General features: G+C 40.9%; 1 protein-coding gene across 1 annotated transcript in view; it reads left to right on the plus strand.

The window, feature by feature from the left end:
* The window catches only part of ANKS4B (ankyrin repeat and sterile alpha motif domain containing 4B), a 60,665-nt gene that overhangs the window by 18,243 nt on the left and 19,532 nt on the right, over nt 1-22,890 (plus strand). The window contains exons 2-3 of the mRNA XM_017850207.1: nt 14,450-14,559; nt 17,303-17,543. Coding sequence (XP_017705696.1) covers nt 17,380-17,543 — 164 coding nt within the window. The 5' untranslated portion in view covers nt 14,450-14,559; nt 17,303-17,379. The remainder of the gene's footprint in view (nt 1-14,449; nt 14,560-17,302; nt 17,544-22,890) is intronic.

Raw genomic sequence — 22,890 nt, forward strand, 5'->3', positions numbered from 1 at the left:
TTTTTTTTTGAGGCGGAGTCTCGCTCTGTCGCCCAGGCTGGAGTACAGTGGCCGGATCTCAGCTCACTGCAAGCTCCGCCTCCCGGGTTTACGCCATTCTCCTGCCTCAGCCTCCCGAGTAGCTGGGACTACAGGCGCCTGCCTCGTCGCCCGGCTAGTTTTTTGTATTTTTAAGTAGAGACAGGGTTTCACCGTATTAGCCAGGATGGTCTCGATCTCCTGACCTCGTGATCCGCCCGTCTCGGCCTCCCAAAGTGCTGGGATTACAGGCTTGCAAAGTCCAACTCACTATGGTAAAATTAAGATATTGAGAGGTTTAATATCTAAAGAGGTTTAGTGACTTGCTCCAGGTCATTTACCAAGTGAGTAGCAGACAGAGCTCCAGTGAGAAACCAGGTCTCCTGATGCCTCTCTCTGCCCTTTCTAATTGATTTTGATTTTCTCTCTCTTGCTGTGTGTGTGTGTGTCTGTGCATGTGGGGGTGTTTTAAAACTCTGTGCTTCTCTTGCAGTTCACTTGTCTTTTAAAAGTACAAGATGACATTAATTAGAATTTTAGCAGTATAAGATAAATAATATAAAAACTTCTACCGGTTATGCTAATACATCTCAAAATAGCTTTCAAATATCAAATATGAATTTAACTTGGAAAAATAAAATAGACTATGTCAATGAGAATGTTCTTCAACATCATATGGTAGTTCCTTTACCAATCTAATATACAATGTTAATGTTGTTTTCCCCTTAGGTTCTTTAGAGAGATCCAAGTTGAGTGAGCCTTCTGACAGTAATAAATTCAGAAAGAACTAGGATGAAAGCTTTATCGATCTATAAATATAAAGGTAGGGTGACATCAATATATGGAAGACAGAAGGCCCAGAAGTCCTTTTTCTTTTCTATGAGACGGAGTCTCACTCTGTCGCCCAGGCTGGAGGACAATGGCGTGATCTTGGCTCACGGCAACCACCACCTCCCAGGTTCAAGAGATTCTCTGGGCTCAGCCTCCCGAGTAGCTGGGATTACAGGCATGTGACATCACGCCCAGTTAATGCTTTGTATTTTTAGCAGAGACTGGGGTTTCACCATGTTGGCCAGGCAGGTCTCAAACTCCCGACCTCACATGATCCGCCTGCCTCGGTCTCCCAAAGTGTTGGGATTACAGGCGTGAGTCACTGCGCTCGGCAGAAAAGTTCTAAATAAAAACTCATTTACGTATAATGTTAACTAAAAACTCATTTTCATACAGATGTTAACACAAATGACCCTATGGCTAAGTAGCTAGGGCAATGGTTACTCTCAGCAATGTAGCGTATTCCTTTGAGTTGGCAGAATATAAGATATGTTCAGTATTGAAGTTCTTAGGGGGAAGCAGTAGATTGAGTGTAAAAGTCCCAATCTTGTGCCCCTCTCTGTGCTCCTACCATTTGTAATGTGCCTCTACAGTCAGCCTATTATACCACCACCACTGTAACCATAAGTCAGTTGCCCAGTGCCCACAGCAAGTCAATATGCCAAGACACTGGTTGCAGCAGAGAAAGAGGTTTAATCATAGGTTCACTGAATAAAGAGATGGGAGGAAACCTCAAATCTATCTCCCTAAGGAGTTTGGGGCTAGGGTTTTGAATGGGCCAAAGTATGGAGATAATTGATTGGTGGAGTGTGGGGGTGAAGTCATGGGACAGGGAGATAAACTATTTTCATGGTGATCCCATTCCTCTGGGCAGGGGTGGTGAGGGGTCCTCCAAATGGTTGCTGGAAGGCAGAACATGGTGGCTCACACCTGTAATCCTAGCACTTTTGGGAGGCCAAGGCAGATAGATCATTTGAGGTCAGGAGTTCGTGACCAGCTTGGCCAACGTGGTGAGACCATGTCTCTACTAAAAATACAAAAATTAGCTGGGCATGGTGGTGGGCACCTGTAATCCCAGCTACTGGAGAGGCTGAGGCAGGAGAATTGCTTGAACCCGGGAGGTGAAGGTTGCAGTGAGCCGAAATCATGCCACTGCACTCCAGCCTGGGTGACAGAACAAGACTCTGTCTCCATTTAAAAATAGAAAAAAGAAAAACACAGGCCAGGTGCAGTGGCTCATGCCTGTAATCTCAACACTTTGGGAGGCTGAGGCGGGTGGATCACCTGAAGTCAGGAGTTTGAGATCAGTCTGGCCAACATGGTGAAACCCTGTCTCTACTAAAAATACAAAAATTAGCTGGGCGTGGTGGCAGGCACCCGTAATCCCAGCTACTTGGGAGACTCAGGCAGGAGAATTGCTTGAACCCAAGAGGTGGAGTTTGCAGTGAGCCAAGATTGCACCACAGCATTCCAGCCCGGGCAACAAGAGTGAAATTCTGTCTCAAAAAAAAAAAAAAAAAAATTGCTGGAATTTGGGGTCTGAAAAACATCTTAAGTGATCCTTAAGCAAAAAGCCTTATGATTCTAATATCAGAGAGCCTGTCTACAGGAACAAGAGAGGTGCAAATCAATTCATAAACAGTCTCATGTCCCTAATGTCAGGGATCCTATCTGCAGGAACAATGGGAATACAAATGGTCAATATCTAGTGGTATGTGACTTTCAGCCACAAGAAAGTGGGCCAAAGTGCAGCCTGATTAATGCTTAATTATAGCTACATTTCTGTCCCCAGCCTGGCATGCCATTCTTGTCAGCCTAGGTTTCACTATCCCAACCATCAAAATCTGGCTGGCTTTGTGACTTGCTTTGGCCCATAGAATGTGGTGGAAATGACCATGTGTCAGTTCTGTGACTAGGTCTCAAGAGGTCTTATACACCCTGCTGTCTCCATGAGAACAGGCCCAGGATAACCTGCAGATAATGAGCAGTCTCAAAAGGCAGAGACAGGGCATCTAAGCTGAGGCTATCCTAGAGTGACCAGTCCTCAGCTGACTTGCTGGTTAACTGGTGAGCCCAGCCACTCAATCATCCCTGCACTCCTGGTACATAACCCATTTGATCATGGTGGATTATCTTTTTGATATGCTGTAGGATTCACTTAGCTAGTATTTTGTTGAGGTTTTTTGCATCTATGCTCATCAGGAATATTGGTTTGTAGTTTTTTTTGTATGTCCTTTCTTGGTTTTGGTATTAGCGTTTGTAGAATGATTTAGGGAGGTTTCCCTCTTCTGCTATCTTGTGGAATAGTGTCAATCGGACTGGTACCAATTCTTTGCGTGTCTGATAGAATTCAGCTGTGAATCCATCTGGTCCTGGATTTTTTTTTTCTTAGCCTTGTTTTTATTACCATTTCAATCTCGCTGCTTGTTATTGGTCTGTTCAGAGTTTCTATTTCTTCCTGGTTTAATCTAGGAGGGTTGTATGTTTCCAGGAATTTATCCATCGCCTCTAGGTTTTCTAGTTTGTGCATGTAAAGGTGTTCATAGTAGCCTTGAATGATCTTTTGTATTTCTGTGGTGTCAGTTGTAATATCTCCTGTTTTCTTTCTTTTTTCTTTTCTTTTTTTTTTTTTTAAGACGGAGTCTCACTCTGTCTCCCAGGCTGGAGTGCAGTGGCGTGATCTCGGCTCACTGCAAACTCCACCTCCTGGGTTCACATCATTCTCCTGCCTCAGCCTTCTGAGTGTAGCTGGGATTACAGGAGCCTGCCACCACGCCCGGCTAATTTTTTGTATTTTTAGTAGAGATGGGGTTTCACCGTATTAGCCAGGATGGTCTCGATCTCCTGACCTCGTGATCCACCTGCCTCGGCCTCCCAAAGTGCTGGGATTACAGGACGTGAGCCACCTTGCCCAGCCCATTTCATTTCTAATTGAGCTTATTTGGATCTTCTCGATTCACTTCTTGGTTAATCTCACTAGCAGTCTTTCAATTTTATTTATCTTTTCAAAGAACCAGCTTTGTGTTTCATTTATCTTTTGTATTTTTTGTTTGTTTCAATTGCATTTAGTTCTTATTTCTTTTCTTCTGCTGGGTTTGGGCTTGGTTTGTTACTGTTTCTCTAGTTCCTGAGATGTGACCATAGATTGTCTATTTATGCTCTTTCAGACTTTTTGACGTAGGTGTTTAAGGCTATGAGCTTTCCTCTTACCACCGCTTTTGCTGTATCCCAGAAGTTTGATAGGTTGTGTCACCATTATCGTTCAGTTTGAAGAATTTTTAAATTTCCATCTTGATTTCATTGTTGGCCCCAGAATCCTTCGGGAGCAGGTTATTTAATTTCTATGTATTTGTGTGGTTTTGAGGGTTCCTTTTGGAGCTGATTTCCAATTTTACTCCACTGTGGTCTGACAGAGTACTTGCGTGATCTTGGCTCACTGCAACCTCTGCCTCTCAGGTTCCAGCAATTCTCCTACCTCAGCCTCATGAGTAGCTGGGATCACAGGCGTGTGCCACCACGCCTGGCTAATTTTTGTATTTTTAGTAAAGATGGGGTTTCACTCTGTTGGCCAGGCTGGTCTCAAACCCCTGACCTCAGGTGACTTGCCCACCTCGGCCTTCCAAAGTACTGGGATTATAGGTGTGAGCCACCGTTCCCAGCCTTAAATTTGTTGAGATTTGTTTTGTGGCCTATTATGTGATCTATCTTGGAGAATGTTTCATGTGCTGATGAATAGAATGTTTATTCTGCAGTTGTTGGGTAAAATGCTCTGTAAATATCTATTAAGTTCCATTTGTTCTAATGTATAGTTTAAGATCATCATTTCTTTGTTGACTGTCTTGATCACCTGTCACTGGAGTACTGAAGTCTCCCACTATTATTGTGTTGTTGTGTATCTCATTTATTAGGTCTAATAGTAATTGTTTTCTACATTTGGGGGCTGCAGTGTTAGGTGCATATATATTTATGATATATATGTTTTCCTTTTGACTAGTCCTTTTATCATTATATAATGTACCTCTTTGTCTTTTTTTTTTTTTTTTTTTGAGATGGGGTCTTGCTCTGTCACCCAGGCTGGAGTGCAGTGGCATGATCTCCTCTCACTGCAACCTCTGCCTCCCGGATTCAAGCGATCCTCCTGCCTCAGCCTCCCAAGTAGCTGGGACTACAGACACATGATACCGTACCCAGCTAATTTTTGTATTTTTGGTAGAGATGGGGTTTCACCATCTTGGCCAGGCTGGTCTTGAACTTCTGACCTCAGGTGATCTGCCCATTCCAGCCTCCTAAAGTGCTGGGATTATAGGCATGAGCCACTGCACCTTGCCTTTTTGTCTTTTTTAACTGTTGTTGCCTTAACGTCTGTTTTGATTGACACAAGAATAGCTACTTCTGCTCACTTTTGATGTCCATTTGCATGGAATGTCCTTTTTCATCCCTTTACCTTAAGTTTATGTGAGTCCTTACATGTTAGATGAGTCTCTTGAAGACAGTAGATACTTGCTTGCTGAATACTTATTCATTCTGCCATTCTATATCTTTTAAGTAGAGCATTTAGGCCATTTACATTCAGTATTAGTATTGAGAAGTGAAGTACTATTCTTTTCATTGTGCTAGTTGTTGCCTGAATACCTTGTGTGTTTTTTTCATTGTGTTATTGTTTTATAAGTGCTGTGAGATTTATGCCTTAAAGAGTTTCTATTTTGGTGTATTTTTGAGGATTTGTTTCAAGATTTAGAGCTCCTTTTAGCAGTTCTTGCAGTGCTGGCTTGGTGGTGGCGAATCCTCTCAGCATTTGTTTGTCTAAAAGAGACTGTGTTTTTCCTTCATTTATGAAGCTTAGTTTCACTGGATACCAGATTCTTGGCTGATAATTGTTTTGTTTAAGGAGGCTAAAGACAGGACCCCAATCCCTTCTGACCTGTAGAGTTTCTGCCAAGAAATCTGCTGTTAATCTGATAATTTTTCCTTTATAAGTTACCTGATGTTTTTGCCACACAGTTCTTAAGATTCTTTCCTTCATCTTGACTTTAGATAACCTGAAAATTATGTGTCTACATGATAATCTTTTTATGATGAATTTCCTGGGTATTCTTTGAGCTTCTTGTATTTGGATGTCTAGATCTCTAACACGGCTAGGGAAGTTTTCCTCAATTATTCCCTCAAATATGTTTTTCCAACTTTTAGATTTCTCTTCTTCCTCAGGAATGCCAATTATTCTTAGGTTTGGTTGTTTAACATACTCCCAAACTTCTTGGAGACTTTGCTCATTTTAAAAATCCTTTTTTCTTTGTCTTTGTTGGATTGGGTTAACTTGAAAGTCTTGTCTTCGAGCTCTGAAGTTTTCTTCTGCTTGTTTGAATCTTGCTTGAGAATACCTGGACACTGATTTGGTTGTCTTTATCCTAGATGGTTATGTGGCTTTGCCCGTGCTGAGGTTGTTTCAAGAACCAAGAGAAGTCGATATTGTAAGAGATTAGTGATACGTATGTGTGTGTGTTTATGCATGTGTATAGATACATATATATGTTTTTCTAGAGTAGCTTGCATATAAAAGAGCAGTGATATAGCAAGAAATAAGCTGCTGTTTTTAACTATGGCAGGACTCTATTTGTTCACAGTGTGTAAGGTGCCCACATAGCAATGACACTATGGGACCAGGATAAAGTGTTACTAAAACACATAGCAGCTCATTTTGCTCTGTGTAGCCACTTCTGTATCCTTGGCTAACCTAGGAAATTATCCTGCAAGTGTGTGTGTGTTCTTTCTACTGATCAGTAATTCACCTGCAATTGGGCAATATGTAAGTTTGCTTAAGTCTTATAACCCTGTGAGTGCAGGTGTAAATATCCCCAAGAAAACAGCCTTTTTAATGCTTGAGAATTGACCAGAAATGCTGGAAATGGGGACTAGGAGAGCTTTCACCCAGATGCACAATATGTATTTGGTGACTGACTGGCACAGAAGGAAATGAGGGAGGGTTAAGATGTAACTGATGTGATAGGAAATGATAGGACATTGTCACACTCAAAAGGTCATTCGACATGGTTACTGGAGTAAGGCAAATACTGTACATGAGTGAAGTCAGTTGGGTGCAAGGAAATGGCTTTAGTGTGATGAGAATGGCAAGTGACTAACTATTGCCCTCAGGGTCAGGATTACAGCTCTGGGCAGCTGGGGGTGAGGTGGACTGTTGAGTCCAGGCTGCATCTAAAGAAATAACTGTTTTGGCTGGGCACAGTGGCTCATGCCTGTAATCCCAGCACTTTGGGAGGCCGAGGTGGGTGGATCCTCTGAGGTTGGGCATTCGAGACCAACCTGACCAACCTGGAGAAACCTCATCTCTACTAAAAATACCAAAAAAGTATCCGAGCGTGGTGGCCCATGCTTGTAATCCCAGCTACTCAGGAGGCTGAGGCAGGAGAATTGCTTGAACCCGGGAGGCGGAGGTTGTAGTGAGCTGAGATCACGTCATTGCACTCCAGCCCAGGCAACAAGAGCAAAACTGCATCTTAAAAACAAAAACAAACCCAAAAAAACCTGCTTCTCAGCTCAGGCAGAGGTAATTGTCATGATCTTCAGTTTCGCATCTGGAAGCTGAAAATCCAGATTCCATTCAATTTCCTCAATTTTAATGTTGATATTTAATGTTAAAAAATTTTCAAAATCCTATGCCTGCCAAACGAGACATATCTCTGGCCATATTTATCCCATCCACCACCAGCCTGTAACTTTCAAAACCATAGAGAGACCATGTATATCGTGGCTAAGCTGCTGCTCACCTTGTGGGCGTGGGGCAGGAGGCAAACCTGCGGCTCCTCCCACTCTATCCAGATCTCCCCCTTCAGCTTCTCTGAATCCTAGGCCAGGTGCATTTGCAGCTCTGTCCATGGTGAAAGGTGGCAGCTTATCCTGTAGACACCTGTGTCGTCCAGGTTGGGGGTGGTAAGAGACAGGCATGGGTTTCGTATTGTTCTCTGGGGTTCCAGTTTGTCCCTGCAGATTCTAATTTGTTCTTTTTCTTCACTTCCCCTCCATCTTTACTTCCCAATTGCTGGCCCTACGGACTTTGGGTCTAACATCTGGTGCAGAAGAAATAGCCTTACTAGACAGCTTACCTGGCTTCCAGGTATAAGCTTAATCTCTGCAATAAACCCTTTATTCTGTATCACTCAGAATGGTTCTGCTTCTCTGATGAAACTTGACTGATAACAGAATTTGGTTGCTACCTCCTTATATGAGAGGCCAGGAACCTGGATTACAGATAGGGACAATAACTCTAGGTCCTGCAGTTACTTAGTGACAGTACTGGGAATTGAATCCAGGGCTCCCCTCATCTCTGCTTTTTACTTTTCCCCCTATGTTTAAAGAGGTTGATTCTCACCTTTGTATAATCTTTTTTATTTTTTTGAGACGGAGTTTCGCTCTTGTTGCCCAGGCTGGAGTGTAGTGGCACAACCTTGGCTCACTGCAACCTCCATCTCCTGGGTTCAAGTGATTCTTCTGCCTCAGCCTCCCAAGTAGCTAGGACTGCAGGCGCATGCCACCACACCAAGCTAATTTTTGTATTTTTAGTAGAGACGGGGTTTCCCCATTTTGCCCAGGCTGGTCTTGAACTCCTGACCTCAGGTGATCCACCCACCTCGGCCTCCCAAAGTGCTGGGATTACAGGTGTGAGCCACCAGGCCTGGCCACCTTTGTATAATCTTTAAAGCATCTTTTCCATAAAATGTCCCCCACCATTCAAATAACAGCTGAGTCCTGCTAAGTCTCCTTTGATCATAGCTCTATAAGCCATTCCTTCCTCACTGGGTCCTCCGCAGGTTTTGTAAGCCACATGTACATCGTTCGTGTTTCATGCAGAGTTCTGGGAAAGAGTAGGTGGTTCCCAGAAACAATGTGAGTCCGTGAGTCTTTCTAAGAAGAAGGCCACCATGTATAGACCTTGTGCTAAGCACTGATTTATAAATAATCCAGATAGGAGTAAGAAAATGAAATGAAGTCTCCTTGAGGTGAATTTTCCTTCAGTTGATAGTAGTAGAAAGTTATTATGGGCTGAAAATATATCTCCCCCACCACTTATGTTGAGGTCCTAATTTCTAGCACCTCAGAATGTTACTTTATTTGGAGATAGTCTTTGATACGTTTGACTCTGTGTCCCCACCCAAATCTTATCTCAAATTGTAATTCTCATGTATTGAGGGAGGGAGGTGATTGGATCATGGGGGTGGTTTCCCCCATGCTGTTCTCGGGATAGTGAGTTTGTTCTTATGAGATTTGATGGTTTTATAAGTGTTCGGAAGTTCCTCCTTCATTCTTCTCTCTCCTGCCACCATGTGTAGAAGGTCCTTGCTTCCCCTTTGCCTCCGCCAGGATTGTGTTTCCTGAAGACTCCCCACCCATGTTGGAACTGTGAGTCAATTAAACCTCTTTCCTTGATAAATTACCCAGTCTCGGGTATTTCATTACAGCAGTGTGAAAACAGACAAACACCGCCTTGACAGAGGTGATGATGTTAAAGGAAGTTATTAAGGTGCCCTAATCAATATAACCATCTTATAAGGACCAAGTGTCCTTATAAGAAGAGAAAATTTGGACACAGACATGTGAAGAGGAAGATGGCATGAAGACCCAAGGAGAAGATGGCCATTTACAAGTCTTTCTCCAGGAGAGAGGCCTGGAACAGGTCCTTTTCTCACAGCCCTCAAAAGGAACCAACCACGCTCACACCTTGATTTCAGATTTCTGGCTTCCAGAACTGTAAGAAAATAAATGTGTTTAAGCCACTCAGTCTGTGGTACTTGGTTATAGAAGTCCTAGTAAACTAGTACAAAACCCCAGATTGAAATTCAGTTCTGTGTGACTATAAAATATATATTATTTTTATTATACCATGATAAGGGGTGGGGAAAAAAAAACTAGGTCCCGGCTGTTGTTATTGAGAATGAAAACGCAGAGAAAAGAGAAGTTTTAAGAAAATGCTGTATTTATATAGGATTGACTTAAAGGAGAAACTTTCTTTCTCCTAGTGCTAGTACTAATACTAATCTACATTCGTTGAGTACTAGCTACACACCATAAACTGTACTTAAGTATTTTACAAATATTCAGTAATTACTTTCAACAACCCTGTGAATAATTCCCGTTTAAAGAGAAAAGTACTGTCTTTATTTTACTGATGAAGAAACCGAAGCTCAGGGAGAAGTAATTTGTCCAAGTTAAGGGCAAGATCCAATGTGGGGCTTAATATCTGTCAGTCTCTGACTTTAATGTTCTCAATCATTACTCCACTCTGGCTTTATTTCAACACAGTGCTTGGAGTTTACATTTGCTTGTCTTTCCAGTCCAACCATCAGCTTCGTAAGAGTTGAACGGTTTTGATGGTATTTGATGATCTGCTAATGGGTGCTGTAACACACCTCCTTGTCGTAAATTCTGCCATCTTGAAACAGAATGGTACCTAACATAGGTTTTTCCAATGATTGTTGTTCCTGCCGTTTTTCTGGAACTTGAGTTATAGAGGGGACCTGTTGGTAGAAGAATTACAAGGATTGAAATCTTCAAGTCACAGAACCAATAATTAGGAAGGAGGAAAGACATAAGAAAAAAAAAAGAAATTTGTTCAGCTAACAAAGCCAGTTTAATCAAGTGTAGAATTTAAATTCCTAGCCCCTGCTTAGACTATCCAGTATTCAAATTTGAAAGAATTTGTTTTTGGAAGCCTTTATAAGACTCTTCACTGTTACAATGTATGCCATCTGGGACTTAGCATTTATAAAATGTGCAGTTAACAGATGCCAAGAGACTCCTCATGCAAACCAGATGGTACAATAACAGCTCTGTCTTTAGTTTTCTGCCAGAAAAATAGGCCTTTGAATGACTTGAAACTTATATGAATAAATTAAGCTCAACCAATACTTCAGGGACATTACAATTTCAATAGGCAACTTATCCACCTAAATATTTTAATAAATGTTTTCATTTAGAAAAGAAGAAACAAAAAAGGCAGACAATGGTTCTTTTGGATTGTTAAAGAATACAGACATGATGCAATGCTTTTAAGGAAAACATCAGTGACTTTCAATGCGGGAAAGAAAGTTTCTCCTTATTTTGATGGTGTTATATGTGTTTATTTATTTATTTTTTGAAACGGAGTTTCACTCTTGTCGCCCAGGCTGGAGTGCAATGGCACGATCTTGGCTCACTGCAACCTCTGTCTCCCAGGTTCAAGCGATTCTCCTGCCTCAGCCTCCTGAGTAGCTGGGATTAGAGGCACCTGCCACCATGCCCAGCTAATTTTTGTATTTTTAGTAGACACGGGGTTTCACCATGTTGGCCAGGCTAGCTGATGTATGTATTTAAGTTAGAAGTGAAGTTGTTGAAATTTCTTCCTAATAGGAGAAATCCATATCAAATAGATTGAACGGTTGTATCATTGTGCTAAAGAGAAAAGAATATACATGTAAGTGACATTTTCTGGATAATATATTTGAGCACGTCTTTACCTTAACAGATAGTCTCTCATAAACCCAAGTGCAGTGCATACAGCAGTGTATTACTGATGGCTTCTCTTGTCCTTGCATGGTTCCTATAAGTTTTCTGTGGAACAACAGGACTTTTGTAATACCCTCTAATTTCTCTTACTTTGTTACTGTTTTTATTTTCATTAAAATTCATAATAAGATCCTCATTAGATGAAGTAATCTTGTTAAAAGCAGTATTCTACTCTGATCTTTTCCCTTCTTATGTAAAAAAAAAAATGTGCTTCCCTACCATACAAGTGAATTTCTTCTCTAATTAGACATGAATAGCTTTAGAGATCAAACACAGGCTGCTTTTGAAAACTAGATCTCTTAGGACACAGGGGCAATCTCATTAGTAAAAATATGTGTTTCTGGGTTGCACAAGCCATTGAATTTCTTCCCCAATTAGCAGCAAATGGTTTTTCAGAACAATGAGGAAGAAGTTTGGTTTGTACTTTGCAAGTGTTGTTTTTTTTTCGTGGAGGTAGACTGAAAGTATCAACTACCATCATCTCTGTCCCTTCTTTTCCTCTCCCTGAGCAAAGGGACACACACGACTCTGTTTTATAGATAGTCAGAGTCCCAGGTAAATTCTTCATCCAAATGCTGCTTCCTCTGGGCCAGGATTGGACTCCGTGGTAGAAGGAACACCTATTTAGACCACCTAGTTGTCAGCTACTGTCAGCTTATTATGATGTTAGGGGAGACTGTAAAATCATAAACACAATGAGAAGCTGACAATGTCCTTGCTCTGGGGAGAGGAGAGGACCCATTCATGGGCGAATCTCTCCAAGTGCTGCCCCAGAAGTGGATTAACCATGTTTTCTCTGGGTCTTTGGCAGAAAAGAAGTGGTGTGTATGGAGAAGGCTTCTTATTAAATAAGCAAATGCTTGGAGTTCCAGATAATGGTTTGAGTTTCTAGAGTTTCAGCACAGTGCAGGAGGAAATAAAACCTACCTGTCTAAACCTAAGTGTCAGTCACGGTCAAGGGAACATAGAGGTCATGGGCAGGATGTTTCTCTAAGTTGAGATACACTAGTAGTGCAGGAGTATGGGGAGATATGAGGAGCACGGCGAGGCTCCAACAGGAAGGTTGATTAGAGCCTTGACTTGGGGTCACTGCCAATCAAGTCTGAGCCTCAAAGTCTCTCCAGTGTGTGTCTGGCAAATACTCTTCTCCGGCCTTCCAAGAGCCCATCTGTACACTGCTGGAACACGCTCAAATACTAATTTCCACAAGATCAGTACAGTCAAAAAAATCCACAACTGCCCCCACAATTACCATGACTCCTCACAAGGAATTAATGTCTACATTATATGCAAATTTATATTAGCTCTTTTTATTAATTTCTGCCCTTACCATCTCCCACCAATTTTGTTTCATTTGGGCTTTGAGGAATTCAAAAATGATTACTGGGCTAAAACTTTCTCTGTTCTCTAAGCCACAATCACACTACTTCTAGTTTGTAAAAACATACTTTATGGGTTGTAAGAAATTTTATTTCTTTCTCTTTACTACAGTAAAGTTACTTGATGATGATGATGATGATATGATGATATGATCACTAGCAATATCCCCCAATTTCATTCACAAGGATTTGGAGACTCAAATAGATGGAGTAACTTTCCCTGAATTATATGAACTCTAGGTCTTCAACCCTCTTTCCCAACCTCACCTTGAAGGGATGGGATAAGGAGGATCTTCAAGTTCGGAAGAATGTTTTAAATCCTTATCTCTGCCCCCACCTCCCTGCCCCACCCCCATCACCCCATTCTTCTCCCAGGGAAGAAATTTTCCCAAGGGTGTTCCAGAAGATGCCAGTATATTTTCCATTTAAGAAAAGTTTGGTTATTTCACCATTTCACAGGAGACTTTAAGTTCAAGTCCTAAGTACTACTGGAACTGAGAAATTCTCTTTCTTGACTTCTATCTCCAGTCCTTCCTCATCTCGATAATTATCTTGTCTTCTTTACCCTTTGCCTCCATCCTGTGAAAGTCAATCACGCAAATTGCATCATTCTTGTCATACCCAACTAAATCAGGGTTGAGAAGCTGGGTGGCAGCACTCTTGAGTACAAAAAAACCCCAAAAAACAAAAAGTTTGCTCCAAGAATGTAATTCTCTGCAAAACTGACTGCTGGGACTGCCTGCTGTAACCCAGGAGCAGTTTTATTTACAGCTGCTGAGATAACTTGCTGCAACTCTAAGACGAATTTTGCCCACTAATCAGAGCTTACCAGCTCTCCAAACCCTTACTAGTGCCAATGAACTTTCTTGAAGAGCAATGTGTAACATTTCTCTCTTTAATAAAACCTCTAAACTTCTCTTCTTCAGACATACTGAAGACCACCTGGTCTATGTATATATCCCAAATTGCAAGTCTTTTTCCAAATAAAACATTAAATTTAGAGATTCAGCTCTAGATTTTTACTTTGACTTTGACAATCCTCATCCTCATTTTGTTTATGACCATCCTAGTGGCCACCATTCTTCTCTTCCTCTTCCTCCTCATCTTCTTCTGAGAGCAGACCCTTTGGATGGAGTCTTAGGATTCTACTACAAATAATACATCTTTGAGAAGTTCTCTATCAGGTTATATATATTTTTTTATTTTTTATTTTTTTGAGACAGAGTCTTGACTGTCACCCAGGCTGGAGTGCAGTGGTGTGTTCTCGGTTCACTGCACCCTCAGCCTCCCAGGTTCAGTCGATTCCCCTGCCTCAGCCTCATGAGTAGCTGGGCTTACAGGTGTGCACCACCATGCCCAGATAATTTTTGTATTTTAGTAGAGATGGGATTTTGCCATGTTGGCCAAATGGGTCTTGAACTCCCGACCTCAAGTGATCCACCCGCCTTGGCCTCCCAAAGTGCTGGGATTACAGGCGTGAGCCACCATGCCTGACCTATTTTTATATGTCAAAGTGCATTAATGAATGCAGTTGTATCTAAATTAAAGTGGCTCATATAAAAATTGAGGAACTACCTTACCGTTTTCTCAAAGTATTCACAATTGTGTTTGGATATGTCACTTTCCCTGACAATGTTTAATAAAAGCTAAATAATTCTGCCCTCCAGGCTGCTTCTACTGCTGTTCACCTAGAAGCCAGAAAAAGGAACAAACAGTGACTCTTGGAGCTCATTATTATTGTGAAGAAATTGCAGATGAAAGCTTGGAGGTTTTCTGAGTGAGTAAATAATTTATCTTGGAATAAAACTTGGACAAAAGAGATAAGACGAATATACAGTTACAGGCTTCAAAAATAGATATTTCTCACATCAATTTAGTGGACAATTATCCAAATATATTAAAGATTGTGCAACAGTATGGGAATCTATTTATGATGGATTAAAGAGTGGAAAAGACGTAATGTAAAATTATATGTATTTGATGAAAACAATGTAAAAAATACACCACAGAAGAACATATGCATAGTTGATGAGTTATGTAAGGATGGTGGTTTCTAATTTAGTTACAGTGTCTTCAGAGAACATGGTTTGCATGAACCCTGTTGTTATTTGTTGAGAACTGCACTGCTTCTATTCAGTGGTCAGGTTTTATAAATATTCTATGTGTGCTTAGAAAAAACATACATTACTATTGGGCACAGGGTCCCTTCTCCATGTGACTGTTAGATCAAGCTTGTTAATTGTGTTCAAATCTTTTTTTTTTTTTTTTTTGAGATGGAGTCTCACTCTGTCACCAGGCTGGAGTGCAATGGTGCTCTCTTGGTTCACTGCAACTTCCACCTCCTGGGTTCAAGCGATTCTCCTGCCTCAGCCTCCTGAGTAGCTGGGACTACAGGCATGTGCCACCACGCCCAGCTAATTTTTGTATTTTTAGTAGAGACGGAGTTTCACCATGTTGGCCAGGATGGTCTCGATCTCTTGACCTCGTGATCCGCACCCCCTCGGCTTCCCAAAGTGCTGGGATTGCAGGAGTGAGCCACCGGGCCCGGCCAAAATATTTTATAGCTATACCAATTTTTAGTCTGATATAGAACATTATGATGATGTCTGAAATCTTCCCTTATGATTGTGGTTTTGGTTTTTTTCTGTTTAATTTTTGCTTTCCCTTTTTTGCAGCTATGTTATTCAATTTATACAAGTTTAAAACCATCATGGTTTCTTGATTAGTTGTTCCTTTCATTATCATGTATTATCTCTCTTTATGCCTAGTACATGTTTTGGCTTAAGCTATATGTTTCCTTGCTACCAGTACAGGTGCTCTTCAACTTACAATTCAAAACCACCATAAGTTGATATAATAACTCAGTTGTGAGCTGAGAAGCATACTAAATTCCTGTCATTTTTGTACCATCATGAAGTTGAAAAATTAGGTCAAACTCTCATAAATTGCAGACCATCTATATGGGTACACAAATGTTTTGTTAGTATTTGCTTGCTATAACTTTTCCATTTTTTGCTTTCAATCTTTCTGCAATTTTATCTTTTAGATGTGTCTATTATAAACAAGACATGGCTGAGTCTTCCACACCATAAATTTAGACCATTTTCTTTTGTTTTATTGCAGATAGATCTGAAATGTTTTGGTCTTATATTGTACTCCTTATAGTCATTTTCTATACTTTTCTCCTTCCCTTGAGTTATTGATAATAAGTTTAAGTTATTGATTTGAGATCTTTTTTCTTTCTCATATATGCATAAAAAACTACAAATTTTGCCCTAAGCTTTTCTTTAACTGCATCCTATAAATCTTGATATCTAGTACTTTCATTTTCATTCTGTTCCAAATATATCTGATCTAGGACTTGTATCCAGAGTATGTAAATAATTCTTATGATTTATTAATAAGACAACCCAATTAAAAATTGGGCAAAAGATTTGAATAAAAGATGTAAGAATGGCTGATAGGCACATGAAAAGATACTCAATATCTTAGTCATTAGGAAACTTAAGGTTAAAGCTATAATAAGACCATTTCACATCCACTAGGATGGCCATAAACAAAAAGACAGGCAATAATAAGGCTGGTAAGGATGTGGAGAAATTGAAACCCTCATATGTTATTGGTGGAAATGTGAAGTAGAACAGTCTGGCAACTTCTGAAATTTAAATGTAAATTGCCATGCAACCCAGCAATTTCGCTCCTTGATATATATGCAAGACACATGAAAATATGTGTCCACACAGAGACTTGTATGTCAGTATTCATAGTAGCATTATTCATCATTACTAAAATATGGAAACAACCCAAATATTCACCATATTCATGAAACATTGAATGGATGAAGAACATTTGGTATGTTAGCACAGTGGAATATTATTCAGCAGTGAAAAGGAAGAAAGACACTACTGTTACATGCTATACATGACAAACCTCAAAAAAGTTGTGAACTGAAACAAGCTATACGCTAAAGACTATATAGTGTAGGATTCCATTTATCTGAAATGCCCATAAAAAACAAATCTATAGAGACAGAAAGCAGACTGGTGGTTTCCTGGGTTTGGGAGTGGAAATGGGATTGACAGCAAATGGCACGAGGGATCTTTAAGGGATGATGGAAACTGGATTATGATAATGGGCATGCAACTTTATAAATGTCCTAAAATCATTGAATTGTATACATAAAATGGGTAAATTTAATGGTGTTATACCTCAATAAAGCTGTTCTTTTTGGAAAAAACAGCTAGTGAACTAGACTAGCTCTGCACTTTTTTAGAAATGATTTCTTACATCCTGTGCCTAGATGGCCAATATTAACTCAAGAAACTAATGGACATAGAAAAATTAAATGTGCCTTAAAACACTCAAGATGAATACAGCAGTCTTCAATAGTCAAAGTCATGTCTATTCCAGAGAGAAAAGGTCCAAGTTCAGTGGCTTGAACCTTGTTGCCTTCCACAAAAGGAAGCAGTTGGAATGAGCTTTGCCCCTGGTGACACTCTTCCTTGTCACTAATTAACCAGCTCTATAGGAAGATTGCTCCGCCAACACCCTTCTCTGCCTGGAGAGACATCTGGCCAAGTTCTGGTGAGCAGGAAAAATGTCTACTCGTTACCACCAAGCTGCTAGTGATAGTTACCTGGAACTTCTAAAAGAAGCTACCAAGCGAGATCTAAATCTTTCAGATGAAGATGGCATGACTCCCACTCTCTTGGCAGCCCACCATGGGAACCTGGAAGCCCTAGAGATAATCTGCAGTAGAGGGTAAGTTCAACCCAATGGTTTCCGTTGGAAACAGTGTTCACAGTAGGTTTAATAGCAGCAAGAGTCAGGGACGTCAATACAAATACTTTATCCTCTTTCTAGATTGTCTAAATGATTGGATTTTTAGAGAAAGAGAGAAAACTATGCCTAGAGATGCTCTCTTTTCTCACTGAGGACTGGCAATATGGGAGTGGCTCATCCCTTAGCCCCAATCAGAGGGGAGACTCTGAGCTCTAAGGCATTATCTGCATGGGAAAGAGGGAAGATATTTTAATTCTATGCCTTTAGAAATGCTTTTCATGAAATTTAAATAGTTTTCTCTTTTAAAAGAGGCCATTATTTTACTTGGTTTTAAGTTGTCAACCTTGGTTGGAACAAATGACAGTTTTTAGTTTTGTTTGTTTGTTTGTTTGTTTGTCTATGCCATCAAAATCCCACAGTCTTTTATTAACTTTCAATCCCAGTGCAAGCTCATGATTTTTTTTATTTTTTATTTTTGACACAGGGTCTTGCTCTTTTGAGTGGAGTTGCTGGCTCTACAAGGAATCTTTAGCCTGTCTTAGCTCTATCACTTGTTTGGCTAGTGGATAGACACACACACACACACACACACACACACACACACACACACACACACCATCTCTTTGCCCAGATTTTAATGGAGGAGTCAGCTAGCTCCTCTGCTTGTTCTGCTTATTATCAGAGGGCTAGGTTGTGTTGGCAACCGTAATGCAAGAGGGTAAAGAAAGAGAAAAGGACAAGGTAAATAAAGGAGCCAAGTGAATCCAATTCAATATACCCATTTATTCAGTATCTGTTATGTGCCAGCTACTTATCTCTTAAGAGATATTTTGCTAGCCACTGGGCACACTGTGATCAACAAGACAGCCACAATCCCTGTCATAGCGATCAGATTTGAGAGGGGAAGACAAGACATCTATGATGTGTGTGTGTGTGTGTGTGTGTGTGTGTTTGCTTTGAGACAGGGTCTCACTCTGTTACCCAGGCTGGAGTACAGTGTCGAGATCATAGCTGACTGCAGCCTTGAGCCCCAGGCTTAAGTGATGCTCCCACCTGAGCCTCCCAAGTAGCTGGGACTAGAGGTGTGCACCACCATGCCTTGCAATTTTTGTATTTTTTGTAGTGATGGAGTTTTGCCATGTTGCCCAGGATGGTCTTCAACTTATGAGCTCAAGCGATCTGACAGCCTCAGGCTCCCAAAGTGCTGGGATTACAGATGTGAGCCACTGTGCTTGGTTCATCTATGATATTTGTTACAAAAGGGGAAACAGAGGGCACTAAACAGGCATTTACCTCAATCTCAGGGGTGAGGGAAGGCTTCCCTAAGGGGAAAGCATTTAAGCTGGGATTAGGAAAATGAGAACAAGTTGGCCAGATGAAAGAGTGTTTTCCCTAAGACAGAAAACTGCGTTCTGAGAACTAGAGAAGCTGAATATGGCTGGACGTGACTCAAGTAGGAGTGGGGTCAGGGCAAGTGTGAGAGATAAGACCAGATCACAAACAGCCTTGTCAACTCTGGTAAGGACTTTATCCTAAGGGCCCAGGAAGCCATGTCTTGGGTTTATGCAGGGAAGCTTCCAAAGTAGATTTATGTTTACAAAACTCACTGAGGTAGATGGATAACAGTCGGAGAGAATGTTTGGGGACGTTTTAATGGTCGAGATGAGTTGGACTAGGGTAGTGACATTGGGAATGGGAAGATATAGTTGGATTTGAGTGGCAGTTTGGATGTAGAATCAATAATGATTGACTGGACGTGGGCAGATAAAGAAAAAGGAGGGTTAAGGTCCCAGGTTTTGGATGTTGACACCCTTTATTAAAATAGGGGACATTTAGGAAGAGTCAGAAGAACCCAGGATTGGGAGAGTTCTCCAGTTGAAGATTGAATGAGGAAGTGAGTGAAGCAGATCTTCCCCATCTCTCTTGTCTGATTAAAGCTTTCTTTTCTCAGACACATCGATCCCCATCAGCCAGCCTTCTCTAGTCATCTCATCTCTTCTCCTATGCAGCCTAGGGTTCCCCAACTTTCTCCATCTACAGAAAGTCTACCTCATTCCACAAACTGCAAGATGTCAGTTACTTTAAAATCAATGTATTAGCCTATTCTTGCATTGCTATAAGGAAATGCCTGGGCCTGCATAATTTATAAAGAAAAGAGGTTTCACTGGCTCATAGTTCTGCGGGCTGCACAGGAAGCATAGTAGCTTCTGCTTTTGGGGAGCCTTCAGGAAGCTTCCAATCATGGCAGAAGGAAAAGACATCTCACATGGCAGAAGCAAGAGCAAGAGAGCAAGGGGAGAGGTGCTAGAAACCAGATCTAATGAGAACTCACTATCATGAGGACAGTACCAAGGGGGATGGTGCTAAACCATTCATGATCCAGTCACTGCCCACCAGTCCCTACCTCCAACATTGTGGATTACAATTTGATTTGAGATTTGTTCTCCCATGAAATCTCACAGATCCAAACTGTATCAACCACTGAGTTTGTCCTCCTAGAAGAGGGTGTGGGGTTCTTCTCAGTCAACAGAGAGCTCTTGTTCCATTTGAGGACCAATTTGAACAGTAATGCTTGGGTGTTCTCTCTCTCTTGCCTGTGAAAGCATTAAATATTCTCTGACAATCACTGTTCTGCTGGTCTTTATTTCTTTTTTATTTTTAATAGAGACAGGGTCTTGCTTTGTTGCCCAGGCTGGTCTCGAACTCCTGAGCTCAAATAATCCTCCTGCCTCAGCTTTCCAAAGTGTTGAGATTACAGGTGTGAACCACAGCACTCAGCTTGGTTCTGCTAGTCTTTAATTACAAAAGTAACATGAGCTGAACCCAGAAAATTAAACCTTACATATGCACACAAAACATGAAGAAAAAATGTCCTATAATGCCATGCTACTAAGATGTATATAGTTCTCTCTATATATAATATAGTGTGTATAAATACATTTTAATATTCTTCTGTAAATTTCAGGGACTTTGTAGGACTCTAGTCAGCAAATACATTTCTTAGCCAACCCCTCTCCTGGACACATAGTTTGTTTTCCCTAGTTTGAATAGTGCTATGATGACTATCCTTGTACATAAATCTTTGCTGACATTGTCTTTTTTTTTTTTTTTTTGAGATGGAGTCTCTCTGTCGCTAAGGCTGGAGTACAGTGGCATGATCCTGGTTCACTGCAACCTCCACCTCCTGGGTTCGAGCAATTTTCCTGCCTCAGCCTCCCAAGTAGCTGGGACTACAGGCATGCACCACCACGCCCGGCTAATTTTGTATTTTTGTATTTTTCGTAGGGACAGGGTTTCACCATGTTGGCCAGGCTAGTCTTGAACTCCTGACCTCAGGTGATCTGCCTGCTTCGGCCTCCCAAAGTCCTGGGATTACAGGCGTGAGCTACCGGGCCCGGCCATATTTTCTTGAGAATAAATTCTCCAAAGTGAAATTTCTGGATCAATTTGCATTTGTGTTTGTCCATTTGTACTGCTATAACAAAATACCTTACATTAGGTAATTTATAAAAACCAGAAATTTATTTCTTACCATTCTGGCAGCAGGGACATCCAAGATCAAAGCACCAGCAGGACTGGTGCCTGGTGAGACCCCTGTCTCCGCTTCCAAGATGGTACCTTGTTGTTGCACCCTCTGGCTGTGTCCTCACATGGAGGAAGGGAAGGAAGGGGCAAAAAAAGAGGCAAATTCCCTGTGTCAAGCCCTTTCATAAGGGTGCCTAACCCCATTCATGAGGGCAGAGTCCTCATGACTCAATCGTCTCCTAAAGGCCACACTGCTTAACGCTGTTACATTGACGATTAAGTTTCAGCATGAATTCTGGAGGGGACACAAACATTCAAACCATAGCAGCATATGTGCAATTTAAAGACTTTGTGTGTGTATAAATGGACATGTTGTCCTTCAGAAAGTGAGTACCCATTTTGGCCAACATGATAGGTCCAAAATGATATATCAGGCTAGGTGTGGTGGCTCACTCCTGTAATTCCAGCACTTTGGGAGGCCAAGGCGGGCAGATCACTCGAGGCTAGGAGTTCGAGGCCAGCCTGGCCAACATGGCGAAACCCTATCTCTACTAAAAAGACAAAATTAGCATGGTGTGGTGGTGCACACCTATAATCCCAGCTACTCAGGAGGCTGAGGCACAAATTGCTCCTGAATCCCTTGAACCCAGGTGGCAGAGGTTGCAGTGAGCCGAGATCAGACCACTGCACTCCAGTCTGGGCAACAGAGTGAGACTCTGTCTCAAAAAACAAAACAAAGAGAAAATGATATATCACTGTGGCTTTAATGTTCTTTTCTTTGGTTACTGATGAGTTCGAAAATTCTTTTTATGCTTAAAAAGAATTGGCCATTGGAATGCCACTTTTGTGAACTGTGTATTTATAACCTTATTCCACTTTTATATTGGGATTTTCAACATTTCTTCTTGATTGATAAAAATGCTTTTGAAAGTTAACAATATCAACTCTTGTCATATAGGTTACAACTACTTTATAATACACAGTTTACATTTTGACAACAGATTTTAAATATAAATATAAACATAAATATATATATTTGTATATAAGTCTATCAATCTTTGTTTTGTGATTCTAACTTTGAGGTCATGACTCAATATTGACTGATCCTTTAGTGCTATTTTTAGTTTCATTTGTTATTTTAAATACTTTGTATAATTTAAGATCTGAATTATGATCTAACTCTGCATTCTCCAAGTGGCTACTCATTTGTTCCAACACAATTAGTTGTTACAGTCTCTCTCTCTCTCTCCACTAAATTGACATGGTAACATCATTTCTTTCAATGTAGTATCAATATCCAGCCCCCCCATTTGCTTATGTTAATATTTATTAAACACTGGCTATGGGTGCAAATATTCTTCTAATCTTGCTTTTCCTAGTCCTTCCTTCTCAATTCCTGTCTTGGATCTAGTAGATCTCAGATTTGTTTTCTTGCCCTCAAAAGCATCTCAGATCTGCTGTGTTGAGTAGACCTGACGTAGGCTAAAAAAAAGAAAAAAAGTCTTGTGAGGTCCCTTTTTGACCATAGCTAATCCTGGGAACCAGTGTGACGCCAAATTTCCAATTAGATTTAAGGAAATTGAAAAGGGAAGAAAATTACCATCTCACATCAGTCAGAATGGCTATTATAACATCAAAAAATAACAGATGCTGGTGAGGTTGAGGAGAAAAGCAAACACTCATACACTGTTGGTGGGAGTGTAAATTAGTTCAACCATTGTGCAAAGCAGTATGACAATTCCTCCAAGAGCTAAAAGCAGAACTACCATTTGAGCCAGCAATCTCATTACTGGGTATATAC

The sequence above is a fragment of the Rhinopithecus bieti genome, unplaced genomic scaffold (assembly GCF_001698545.2).
Source record: "Rhinopithecus bieti isolate Rb0 unplaced genomic scaffold, ASM169854v2 scaffold_1918, whole genome shotgun sequence".
Lineage (NCBI taxonomy): Eukaryota > Metazoa > Chordata > Mammalia > Primates > Cercopithecidae > Rhinopithecus > Rhinopithecus bieti.